This window comes from Aspergillus piperis (genome assembly GCF_003184755.1).
Source record: "Aspergillus piperis CBS 112811 unplaced genomic scaffold BO85scaffold_16, whole genome shotgun sequence".
Lineage (NCBI taxonomy): Eukaryota > Fungi > Ascomycota > Eurotiomycetes > Eurotiales > Aspergillaceae > Aspergillus > Aspergillus piperis.
This window is the reverse complement of record NW_020291606.1, coordinates 264,766-277,454: the sequence shown is the minus strand read 5'-3', so window position 1 is coordinate 277,454 and position 12,689 is coordinate 264,766. Positions and strand designations below refer to the sequence as shown.

The 12,689-nt window shown below is 47.1% G+C and overlaps 4 protein-coding genes across 4 annotated transcripts; 2 read left to right on the top strand and 2 right to left on the bottom strand.

Moving 5' to 3' along the window:
- Positions 1-166: 166 nt before the first annotated feature.
- On the bottom strand, positions 167-1,432 carry BO85DRAFT_377273 (uncharacterized protein; the record flags this gene model as incomplete). Its single annotated transcript, XM_025656257.1, has 1 exon — positions 167-1,432. The coding sequence occupies one exon, from the start codon at positions 1,430-1,432 to the stop codon at positions 167-169; it is 1,266 nt and encodes a 421-aa protein (XP_025513144.1).
- A 5,079-nt stretch (positions 1,433-6,511) lies between these two features.
- BO85DRAFT_498964 (uncharacterized protein) lies at positions 6,512-8,510 on the top strand (the record flags this gene model as incomplete). The annotated part of the gene is made up of 5 exons (XM_025664042.1): positions 6,512-6,556; positions 6,603-6,619; positions 6,725-6,994; positions 7,060-7,924; positions 7,992-8,510. 5 exons carry the CDS (start codon positions 6,512-6,514, stop codon positions 8,376-8,378), a joined length of 1,584 nt encoding a protein of 527 aa, XP_025513143.1. The 3' UTR covers positions 8,379-8,510.
- A 377-nt stretch (positions 8,511-8,887) lies between these two features.
- Positions 8,888-10,000, top strand: BO85DRAFT_440577 (uncharacterized protein; the record flags this gene model as incomplete). Its single annotated transcript, XM_025658774.1, has 4 exons — positions 8,888-8,890; positions 9,080-9,701; positions 9,824-9,852; positions 9,923-10,000. 4 exons carry the CDS (start codon positions 8,888-8,890, stop codon positions 9,998-10,000), a joined length of 732 nt encoding a protein of 243 aa, XP_025513142.1.
- Positions 10,001-10,220: 220 nt separating this feature from the next.
- BO85DRAFT_451564 (Zn(II)2Cys6 transcription factor) lies at positions 10,221-12,577 on the bottom strand. The gene has a single exon (XM_025660616.1). It carries the CDS (start codon positions 12,253-12,255, stop codon positions 10,453-10,455), a length of 1,803 nt encoding a protein of 600 aa, XP_025513141.1. The 5' UTR covers positions 12,256-12,577; the 3' UTR covers positions 10,221-10,452.
- Positions 12,578-12,689: the final 112 nt, after the last annotated feature.

Genomic DNA, 12,689 nt, shown 5'->3' with positions numbered 1-12,689 from the left:
ATTATCTAGCATACAGTGACGTAGGTGCTTACACATGAGAGTCGCCTTGTGAACATCAATTCATTCCTGTTATTATTACTCTTCACATACTACAATGCATGCCTTCGTCGTGGATGAGAGGGAAAGGAAATACACAAAATTGAGAGCTAGTGCCGAAATTGCACGCTCATGTAGCAGCCTCCAAAAGAATCCTGCCTGTTAAATCCAAGAAAGACCTGATGCGAGACGACTCATAGAAAGCGCCATTATAACAAGCCCTTAATTCCAATTGACCCAGCCGGGACTCCATAGCGATAAATATTGATGAATTGGCTGGAAGATTGATAACCCAATAATCCTCCAGCTCAATCTCGCCATATGAAGCTCTCATGTAGGGCGACAAGTCCCCGACGCTACTAAAGATAAAAGTGGACATCACATCATTCACGACATCGGGATCCATATCGGCCAAAACGTTTGTCATAATCGGTATATACGACGTCATATTGCTCTTGTAGGAAGAATAACAGTTCATCAACTCCTTGGACGTTTTCGAGAAATCGTGAATTCCGACTTGAATAGGCCACAATCCAAAGCGCAATGCAACCGCATGACTACCAAGTTCAGGCCGTCCTTTGCATTGTCCCCGGAGGCTTGAAACCAGGAATGTGTTATGTTGGACACCATCAGGTAGATTGGCCTGCTCCTTTGCAGCTAGGGCGATGGCTGTATGAGCAAACGGAGTAAGCGTGAGGCCTAGTTTTTTCGCCCCGGCAATGATCGTTTCTGAGCATTTAACCGAGAATCGGTATCTTTCGAACTCGTATGTTGACGGACGATGCGCTTCTGTAGGTTTTCTTTCTAAGCCTAAGGTCCTCGGTGCTTTAAGCTGCTTCTTAGGAAAGAAACCTCGATGATCCTCAACCCACGATTGTGGGAGCCGTGTGATCTCAGCCGCATCCCACGTCTCAACAGGGAGGTTGTTAACCTCTTCTCCTGGTTTCCATCGAACGGTGTCAATATCAGGACACGATAGCTCATTCAGAAAGTCGTGAAACCACAGAGCTATCCCTTGAGCATCTGAATGACAGTGAGTGAGTTTCAACATAAATTCATTGCGGTCCTTGAGATGGAGCAGCATGGGAAACTCCACTGGGCCTAAGCTGTTGAGTACATCTTCTGTGTATTTTTGGCATGAACTTAGTGACAGAAAGGTTTTCTCGGTCCAGTCTTCTAACTCCTTGCCGTATGGCACATTGTATATCCAGTCTCCGTCGACAATAGAGCTTGCCATTAATGGATGCTTGTATCGTAGATTCTGCCAGGCTAGTCGCCCCTTCTTGGTCAGTTCCTCCTCAGTGAGGTGAGTCCGCACTTTGACAGCGGCAGCAACGTCGTATGTTCGGCGACCAGGCGGGTGGCTGATAGATATTTGTCTCATTACAGCCTCCATGCCATCAAGAGGTCTGGTGTATTGTTTCTCAGACACTCTTCCCCAAGGTTTGGGAACTTCAGTAGAGTAAGAAGATCGACGAACAGTCGGTGCTGTGAATATTATCCTAGAAATTAATTTACTTCTATTAGTCAATCGTGATGTCACTTCCCAAGAGGAGAAATATGTCCGATGTAACAGCAAAAAGTTCGAAGGTTGTTAGGACAGTGTACTATACCTTGAAATGCTACATGAGGAGAGCGTATGGGAGCAGCTAAAATTCCCGTAGAGAGAGGTAGGTAACATTTTGTAGTCTCAGCCAACAAGAAGTGCAAAGCTAGAAGTAGATGACAAACATAAAGTTAGTTCGCACACGGAACGCGAGAGCTCAACAGATCTCGTTCCAGATCCAGTGTACAAACCCCGGGCCGACTGGTCTGAACTTATATAAGGGTACATGATGATGCTTCGGATGGGTGACAACTCCGTGGCCACTCACACTACCTAGTGGAAGTTAGGCTCAAAGACCCATGACCACTTCGAATGCATCAACATTAGATAGGAAGTCGGCCGCTAGAGCCAATGAAATCCACATCAGGCATCATCTACTTCCCTTCCATTCCACATTCCAAGAATCGTGACACGACATTACAGGAGTTTTTCCTTTTTCACTGAACAGATCAAAGTCTAAATCAGATCCTGCCAATCATTGACAACACTGCGCTGATCAGCGGCAGAAAAATGCAGAGATGCGCGTACTTTAATCTTGAGTTTAGATTATCTTCAACCTTGTTGAAAACAAAAAATGAAAGGGTGGCTGCGACGTCATACAACGCAGAGGAGATACGTAAGTCGACTAAACATGAATGGGGTTAAATGCTTATGCCGTCCTCCAAACCTAGATTTCATCGAATGCCAGCTTGGAAAGGTATCCTTGCATGAGACTGGCTCACAGCATCCGCTCTGATACTGGCGGGGGAACTGCGTGATTTGGTGATAGTTACAATGCATACTTTAACGAGCTGCTGTTTCCTATCCTGCATTCGGGAGTACCTCTTCCGAAAACATTCAGTAATCCTTACAATCCTTTCAGCAAAACATCCCTACAATAGCTTACGACCTTAATCTTGAGCATAAGGATTTTATATGTCTCATGCATTCGTGTTAGTGAGAGCGACGAGAACGTGATACCTTCTTTACTGTTATCCGAACACAGATCTCCACTTTGCGATCGATAACGCAGCATAATGCCCTAGAATATGGTCGTTTGTTGTAGTCATACTTTGTGCGCAAGATGCAAGACACTTTCTTTGCTTGGCCACATTGAAAACCCCTTACTAAACCCTCCCTTGCTGGGCCCTCCGCTACTACCCGCAAAAGCAACAAGATAGGAGCGATTAGGCTCCATCTATTTTCTGCACATTCTCCACCTGAACACCTCCAACTGGAAATGTTAAAGGCAGTAACGTGGACTAGTGGTACCTTGATTTTAGTTTCATTTATATTATTTTGGCGCAGGTTCTGTGAGTCAAGGAGCACTCAAGCGCTCAGCCTGGGCACTTTTCAGTGATGGCGAACATGGATTTCCTGGTTTCGGATTGATGAGGATGTTCGTAGAGAGTAGCATCGACGAACTCGAGGGGTTAACCGCGCTTCACCACGGCTCATCAGATGACACGGATATTGAGCCATTAATCTTCGTCTGGCTCGTTCTGTTCCATTTTAGTAGAGCAATAACCTGAGATGACTGCATTGTCCTCGGGACTCTGTCTTTTAACCAAACTTCGACAAAGCTGTTCGCGTATACATATTTGCCTACCCCAGTTAATCCTTATACAGACTCAAATCAGACTATTTCGCGGAGCAACTGTTGTCGTCATGTTGCGTTGCACGTTCTCCCGTCGCAGGCACCCGACATCACATCTCCATCAGAAAATCCCATGAATTTGACCTCGCCATACCAGCCATGTCCACCCGTGTAAGTCCAGCACGAAAATTTGTCCTTATTGTTTGACATCTGGGTCAATTGTTCTTCCACAGCCTCTTTAAATTGAGCTTTGGTCAATCGTGTCTTACACACACCCTCCGAACTTGAAATTCTATATGTGCATTCCTCAAGTGCTTAACGAACTGCTGATAGAATGAATGGACGTGATAGGAGACGATGATAAATTGCGGCCCCCCACCCTCCCCACAAAGCGCCATCTTTAGTGTTTTTAGCTCCCATAGCTCGTCCTTAACTTTATCGGGCCGAAGATACTGCTATCAGTTGGTGAAAGGCCACGAGACAGTGTTGTTTTTCATAGACCTCGACAAGAGCTACAGCGGGTCCAAACATTTAAACTCTGGACGCAATCAAAATGCACCAATCCCCATACCTACTGATATGTGAGGCGGAAACTTTGTGCAATTACATGACTCTTTATATAAATAGTTAATATGGTGCGAGTAACGTATTCATACTCCGACTTTGGCCTCCCCTGAAGTCCGGAAAGCGAGAGGCGAGAGGGTTAAACAACAAGATACTGTGAACAAAAAACCTTCGAACCTTGGAGCGCATATTGTCGAGACCCACGGACTAAGGCCCATAGTTCCATTGATTACCCGGTTCAAGCTTTACCTACTTAGATTCCATACCTCAATAATCATCAATTTCTCTTCCAGGATCTTCACGATGATTATTAGGGCTTCGCCCGGTGTCTTATGTAAGAGCCTCACGTAACTATTGGTTAATGAGGAGAACGCCTTCAAATTGAAATTCGAGGAAGCGATATAGTCGGTCTACATACAAGCATACAAGACGTAGCGCGAGGAAACAAAGATTTGCACATCTAACTTGCTCGCCGTCCAGTCAGCTTACGCGTTCCAGACCCACTACCTCTATAGATAAGGACCGGTGGGGTGGAAACCACCAGGTTGCCATTTTACGCGCCTTGAGTCCATGCGAGGAATTTTTCTGGATATCAAGAGTATATTTTGGATTAAATTCGCACGTGCAACTTGATTACAAACCATCTCGAGATATTTAGAGCCCTGTATCGCGTTATCGTTGAATATCCGTCACTCATACATACATCTACGACAAAAGCTGGTGGCATCATCATTGACACAGTATTGCCTGAAATGTTTGATCTAATCACCGCATTCACGATATTCGCCCTCGTGTTAGGAGGACGAGCAATTCTGGCTTCGCAAAGGTCCGTCGGTTTAAGTAGAGGACAGAAGATTGCTTCTTTTTCTTCTCTTATCCTCTATCTCTGCGGTGTCAGTCTGTTTGTGTGGGCACTTATACGGCGAGGTATAGTGATCTAATATGTTCTCTCCGTATCTGGCTCAAAGACTCATTCTGTGACAGGTCTCATATGCTTGAAGCACGAACAGTTGGGACCTATCTTGGCACAGATCAAGGAGCTCTATTCTAGCCTTGGTAGAGCTTCTAGTATTCTTTTGTTGGTTTCTGCAGGCCTCTTGGTCCTTGGGCTCTGCTTGAAAGTCACAGTATTTATGAAGCAATTTACAGTAACTGTCTTCCGCCATGATAAGGATTACCTATTAATTATTTTTGCCATAGGTAGCATGCCCCAGAAGGTGTCGGACGGCCGCAAACCAGTCAGGAGCTTTAGCGACAAGCAATAAATGGGTTATACGTTCATTCAGAGATGAAGACAAGATATGGAGATAAGGGCACCGGGTTTTGGCGGACTCGGGGTGCTCTTAGTTATAAGCAAAGAAATGTGGAAGCATAATCTAGCAAAATGGACTTGAAGTAAAGTTCCAATATCCTGGATACTGCAAAGTCATAGAAGCAATGGTATCCAACGCAGCCGTCTCGGCCGAGTTGGAATAGACTGTCAGCTCGGCAGTCAACTGCTAGGATAGTAAGACTGATTAACCCCTAGCAAGAAGACAAAAGCCCGCCAACATTCTGGTGCCCTCTGGCCATTGCCATGGTTCTTTGGGGAAAGATGTCCAACAATATCTGGTTAGCAAAGTCTGGCAGTGCCTACTGGTATTCTCTGGGCATCTACCAACCTTTACATGTTCTGGCAATCCTTCATGCTGCGTGTGTCTTCGGTGTTTGGTAAAAGAACCGTTATCCAGACCAGCGGAACAAGTATGTTTTTAAAGATCCTCTTCAACCACTTCAAAGCAGGTTGTGTATTGCTGTGTCCCTCTGGGGCTTTTTTGACTATTGGTGTTGTAATGGCCAGTCTTGTTGCCATCACAAACGTGAAATTCATGATAAGCAAACACTAATTTAATTCCTTTAATAGTACTAACTCTTTCCATCCTCACCGTGTCCCCCGTGACGAGAGGAAATGCCAGAAAAAGAGAAACAGTCAAGAATCATGAGCCATGATCAACTGCACTTTAGTACTAATCTAGTACAGTTGTTTGTTTCATCTATGGTTATATAATCCCATACTAGAACCCTCTTGTCGCAGTTCTACCAATATAGTATGTTATACAACGTAGTTTTCTACACTGTTCATATCACATAACCATCGAAGAGTCCAATCATTCGCATTCACCCACTAACTGAGTATATTAGTACTTTATAGGTTCTGATGGTGAGCCATAAAGAGGCCACAAGATATAGCATGGGGTCAGCTGCCACGGGCACCTTCCCCTTTGGGAGGGAGATCGAACACAACATCTCCTTCAGCCGTTTTACTGCATGTATTTAGATCTTCCTTATCAGACACGTACACTCAAACGCATAATTCTGCAGGTCTTTCATCTCTTTCTAATTCATCTCTTTCTAATAGACTAAACTGCGCTTCCGACGCCTCGGTTCGAGGCGAACGCTGCATCAGGTGATTCAAGAATTCTTCACACTAGAGTGAATATCCAGTGTTTATTCACTTCTCACAAGCTGCTATGATGACATTTCCCAGACCTCGGTCAGTCTTATATGTCTCAAGAAGCCTCAGAATATATCGGCTACGCGTTCTCACCTTGTGTTTTGAAACCTGCGCAGCCTTAGATTCAAATACTGCACCTCGACTATTTATTGCCAACCCCTCTTGTCCTGACTTCACCCAATCTGACAAGGACAACTCCACTCTAAGAATAGGGCTAGTTATCATCAATGTCAATATGCTTGACAGACTACCCCCTGAGGTTCTTCTCATAGCACTGGAAGTAAGTGAAATCTGCGCCTAACGGCCTGAATTGGCCTTTTTCGAAGCCGGCTGACTTATCACAGTACGTACCCCGCCACGATCTCAACAACATATGCCGCGTTTCCAAGCACCTCTACGCTATTGCAGTTCCACTTCTGTACAAATCTGTAACTTTAACTTCCAATAGACCTGGAATCAGCGAGACATGGCACCATGTTGACTCCCTACTCCGAGCACCTGTCTCCCCAGTTGACTTACTAGTTCACATGAGAGATATTGAGATTCAGGAAAACCGCTCCTGGCCCGATGATGAGTGTTTACACAACTATATGCGGATGAGAGGATACGACAATTACGAAGGAGTTAGAATAGAGGGAGATGAAGAAGTACGCTATCTGCCTTCCAAGCTACTGCAGGTGTTTTCAAGATGTGCAGCGGATAGGCTCCAAAGATTTAGGTAAGCTTAGAGTATCTCTTATCTTCAAAAGCAAGACCAGCTAAGATAAGAATGTTATACCACAGCTGGGACGTTGGCAACTGTGTACCCAGCGAAATTCTCGGTGTCTCTGGATATCTTACACTGAATCAGCGCAAACTTGTAGCTATTCATCTAAGAACAGGTAGCTCTTGTGCTGCTGGCAGCAGTAATATCTTGCTATCAAGGTTTGCGTGTTTAAGAAGCATATCATGGCCTGACCTACGTTGGAAACGTCATGTTCGTGAACTGTGTTCAGCATTGAAACTGAATGCGTTCCATCTTACTCTCATTAACTTGGGAGTCACGGATACATCTAGTTACAAAGTAACGCAATCCATACGATCAATGCTCGTCAAAAAGATCTTGGACATGCATGACTGGAGAACAAGCTGCCGATTTCCCGTTCTTCGATATCTTTCATTGTATTTCATGGACTTGACACCGATATCCCACGCCTTTTCATCTATCTTCAACATCACCACACTTTTATCCTTGAGTCTGCGTCTGTGCCAATCCTGGGAGTATGCCTTACTCAACTTTCTCAACTCTGGATCCAGAATCGCCTTGAAGTCTTTGACGCTGGAGACTGGTATGAGGCGAGCTGGAGGAGATAGTGTCTCTGCACTACCAGCTTTCCTTAATCCGTTCGAAGGGCTAGAAGAGTTGTACATCTCAACTTATTGTTTTATAAGTCCAGTTCCAATATGGCAATCTGTGTTTACCCACAAGAAAACATTGAGAAAGCTCGTATGCCAGCAAGAATATATTGATGATTACCAGTCCGAGGAACATGGTCTTTACTTGGGTGCAACCGGCTTTCTTGAGCAATTGACGGGTACTGACCAAAACCCATTCGTCGGTCCCAAGCTTGAGTTTTTAGGCATCTCCAGCAATGATTTCAGTACTTTGGTACGCGTCAACTTTATTCAAGTTCTCAACTGCTATTGCAATAACTAATACATAGACCATATTCTAGAAGTCTATTTTGACCTCGCCAGGTATCAAAGCAAATATTCGTGTTCTCCATCTGAGGCGGCGCAAAGGCTTTTACGATCCGTCATACTTGGTAACCCCCGACTGTTGGGATGATATTAGCGATAAGAACCTGCCATCGTTTCGTCAGTTCCTAACATGGGCCTTTGGATCCGATGGCCCCCTTGAACTTCAAGCGGTGGGCCATTACGCCTCCGAGTTTACGCAGCCTAGCGATGTGTTCTACTTTAGAGATGCACAGCACGGGGATGGATATCGTTGCGTCATTCGGCGCCGCGGGCAACGATTCGATTTATTTCGGCAGTATGGTTATTCTTTGGATGCATGTCGGCACGATGAAAGCTTTTGGATTGACGGACCGACGGACTGACGGACTGATTCAGTACCTTACTTGATCGCTACGGTGTAAAGCCGTTGAGAGGCAGACTCGGATCTGACAATAGTCCTTCTTTTCCTCTCTGGCACAGAAGCTTAGTTGTAATATTAATTCCATTGAGGGTCGAATAAAGCAGAGGGCGTGCAACACAAAAAATTGTCAAATAATGGTCAATATCAGAAACTTTGCTCAGGTACATTTAGTGGCTATCTATATCTTCTTATTGAGGAACCCTCGGCGGTATCCCACCTGGCGTATCATTTAGATTCATGTATATTACAGTTACCTCATTTCCCTCTACAAAGAGGTCAATACTTCCATCGTCCCCATATATTCCTAGATGTATGGAATTTGATCAAGCTAGGGAATAGTGTATTTATCTCATAGCGCTGCTCCATATTGAGTCAAAACGCAATCAATGAAGCGTCAATTATGACCCGTTAAACATCCATAACTCACAAGGCTATGCGTACACCTTGCGGGATTTACCCTTCATCCACATAATGGTAGGTGGTGTCTCAGTACAGAACGTGAGGCGTCCAATAAGGTGGCAGCTATCCGAAGATCCCTGTCAGTGCCAGATTAATTTCTGAGAAGACGAGGCTGAGAGGAACGCTTATGAGTAAGGAAACCCATCCCCCAGGGCTCTTCCCTTCCCCTCTCAAATGCTCACAAACCTACTACTCAGCATCCAGCGCCCAAAACCTTCATCCTGTGGCTTGTACGATCAAACCGTCAGGTCTTCATCAACCATGACATCTTCTTCCGAGAGACATAGAAGTTTCCATCCACACGGCAGCCGATCAGAGATCCTGGTCCTACCACCGCGCAATGAATTCATGACTTCTCACCAATGGACAGCAATGTACCTCATCTCACCACCCCTTCCGCGCGGAGTCTCTGCAGTCCAGTTCAACATCATGAGCCACGACCAAGGATGGTGCAGCGATAGAAGCCAGGGCATCTGGTCATGGTTCGATGTGTCCATCTTGGGCTGCACCTCTGACCGAGATGATGTTGACGATACTTTCTCCTTATTTTCTGACTTGTCGGATCATCCTTCATCATATCTCAAGCCTAAACCCGAAGATTTCCGCCAAGTCTTGCAGGACCAGGGCTTGCATTTCAAGCACATCCCCAAAGAAGACCCAACCAAGCCGGGAGCCATTGCGAAGCGAGTGGCTTCGAACAAGATCCAAAGGTCCTGGCAACAACATGTTGTAATTTGGAGAGTGGAAGATGGTGGTGAGGAAGCTGAGTTCCTGTCCTGTCTTGGCGAGGGGGATCGATTGGTCGTTTGGGCTCGCACACAGGTGGGTGTGTGTCTAGTCTACAATAGTAGTAGTAGCAGTAGTCTTGATTGATAGACTATTATTACGGGTGGTGGTACTGATCATCAATGCTCTGATAGTTCCCTGGATGGATTAATTGTGTGAAAGATGTGGAAATAAAGGTCTCGGTTGATGAGGTGAGCTGTTTCATATCGGATTAGATGTGTGGGGGCATAATTTACGCTATTCTGACACTGGTTGATGTAGACGACTCTTAATACCCTTCCTGTCAGCGGTGGTGGTTCTGAAACGCGTCAAGAGGACACAGTTGATGGTGTTTTGTGATGCTTAATTTGGGAGCTTGGAGGAAGTATGCGCTTGATCTGGTGTTGCTTGGGCTTCGTATATACCTATGTGCTTATGTTTGTACGTCTTGATGATCGCTGTATCTACTGGTAAGAATATAATCTTTGCGAGATTCGGGAATGTTATTTTATGGGGCGCTCTTTTCACAGAATTAAAAGTCAGTTGGGCTCATTATGCTGTTACAGATTAGGAAATAAAGTAAAAGAAGAATGAATATGTCCAATATATCAATCTGAGTCTAGTCACTATACATTGAAACCAATATCCCAAAACAGTATCCCTAATTCTACAAAAACCTTCCAAGTCATATAGTCATTCAAGTAATCAAAACAAAGCGCTATGCCCTCTTTCTTCTGCCCACCGCAGCTGCATAGCACATGTCAGGGGTGAACCGTGCATCCAACACTTCCTTAATTTTCCAGCAGGGCGCCTCAAGCCAAACTCATCGCCGTACTAATCGGCGCAACATACCATTCCCAATCATTACACCCCGCAACACTATCATCCGCCGCATCCACCGGCGACCCCTTGAGCATATCACTGTCCCTCGCCTGCCATATCTTCACAATGACTGCCCTCGTCCTTGCTACATTCGACACACTCGACTCAGCCATAGCTGCCAACGCACGCAACACCAACGGCCGGCCATAGACCACGCTCTCGCCGGTTTCGTCACGCCAGACTTCGTCGTGAAGTGGGTCCAGCTCAACGGCCGCTACGAAGACAGGCCAGGTCATGCTGACAAGGGAGCCAGAGTCAAGCAGGTGAGATACGAGGCGCAGGATGCGTCGGACGTAGCCGATTACCAGTGGTGTGGAGGGTGATGCGCCGTATAGTGCGCAGTGAAGGTATAGCACGGCTGCTAGGCGTTTCAGTTCAGCGGCGGAGCGGAGGCTTCCGTCGTCGCTATTGTCGTCATCGTCGGTTGTTTCCTGGACGAGGTTCTCGAGTCTGCGGCCTAGAGAGGCGGCGCGGTGGGAGAATGCTTTTCGAGCGGCTTCAGATGTCAGTTGGCGTCTTGTTCGGCTCAATTCGGTGATTGAGGAGAGGATGGAGACTAGCTCCGGGCTACAGCCCATCCAGAGGTCAATGTTGCGGTTGTTTTCCTGCCAGTAATCCGTTCCGAAGAGGACTTCTTCGCCGCAGGCGGTGCGTCCCATGACGTCTTGGAAGGCGAAGAAGAGCTCAGCAAATGCGGAGACGGGGTCGAGGGATTGGCGAGGTCGGGAGGGGGTTAGTTGTTGTTGTTGTCTACGGATCCGGATCAATTCTTTGGCGCCTTTCAGGTGAATTGTCCAGCGTTGGTCGCAGTTGTCGACAATCTCGTAGAGGCATAGCATCATCATGATTGCCAGGACCTCGGGGTCTGCGGAGCAGAGGAGTGAGCCTTCGGTTGAGAGGCGATAGCGGAGGCCCCGTAGGGCTTCGGACTTGAGGCGAAGCCCAATCACGCTGTAAGTAGAGTCGAAGCGGGACCAGTGACATGCTCCGAGAGCTTGAATGGCTTTGAAAAGAATTGGAGATGCGGACATGCAGAAGGGAAGGATGATGGAGGCGAAAGGGGAAGATAGCTTCGAGCTAGCGGTGGTCCGGGGACACACTTGTTGGAGATAGTAATCAAAGAGGCGACCCTGATTGGAGTCCGATAGACTGGGGAACATCGACAAAGGCGGGGCCAGGTGCGGGGAGACAAGTGGGACAGGCGAGCAGCAATCGGAGAGCTCACGAATTGAGGATGGAGACGACAATGACGATGGTGATAACGACCAGTCTGCGTTCTCATCCAACAGGTCATCCAGCGCCGGGCTCTTCCCCTTGTCCCGGACAACAAGGGCATTCAACTCATCACAAGCAACATTAACCTCATAAGGCTGTTCGAAAGTCGACACCCCACTATTGACGAACCCCCACGATTCAATAAGCGGAATAGGACACCATTCCTGATCGCGAAGGAGGAACGCAGCCGAAGATTTTCCAGGAGGAGGAGGAAGTCCGCCGGCAGCCCGAGCCTTACTCCAAACACCGGCTCTACCAAAGGCCAAGCCGCGGCTAACGAACTCGGACTCCCACTTGAGAACGAGTTGGGTCGAGCATACTAAGCCCTTCTCAAGACATCTGGTGCAGATCGGCTTCTTCAGATCGCAGCGGACTCGACTGGCGCGGCATTCTTTACAGCCACTGCGGCTTCGGGTCTTGACCGGACCCACGCGGTCTGCAGCCTTCTTGCGCGGCATCCGACTAAGGGGAGGGGCGTCTTTACATGGCCGGGCAAAGGTGCAGAGTAATAGAAGGGGAAGGAAACCTTCTGGCTCCGGGTTGCAGGAGCGAAAGAGCAACGAAACTCCTCGCTCGGAGGGAGAGATGCACTCTCGGCGTCGAGGCCACCACCAGCCGTGGCGAGATCACAGTGGACAGCCCCGAACGGTGAACCCAAGAGGGGCAACGGTGGGCTTGAGATGATCCCTGTAATGAGCACTCGGATTGGCCTGGCGAGCTGACCGGATAAGAGCTGCCGTGGCTTAATCTGAAGAGGCTGCGAGGCTTATCGAGACTATGACTAGTGATTTAGATAGTTGGTTATCACAATCCCCGAGGGGATCATGGCGCTGATAGTTACTTATGACTAATGCCTGACTACACATGGGGTAATCCCGATAACAGGAATTAT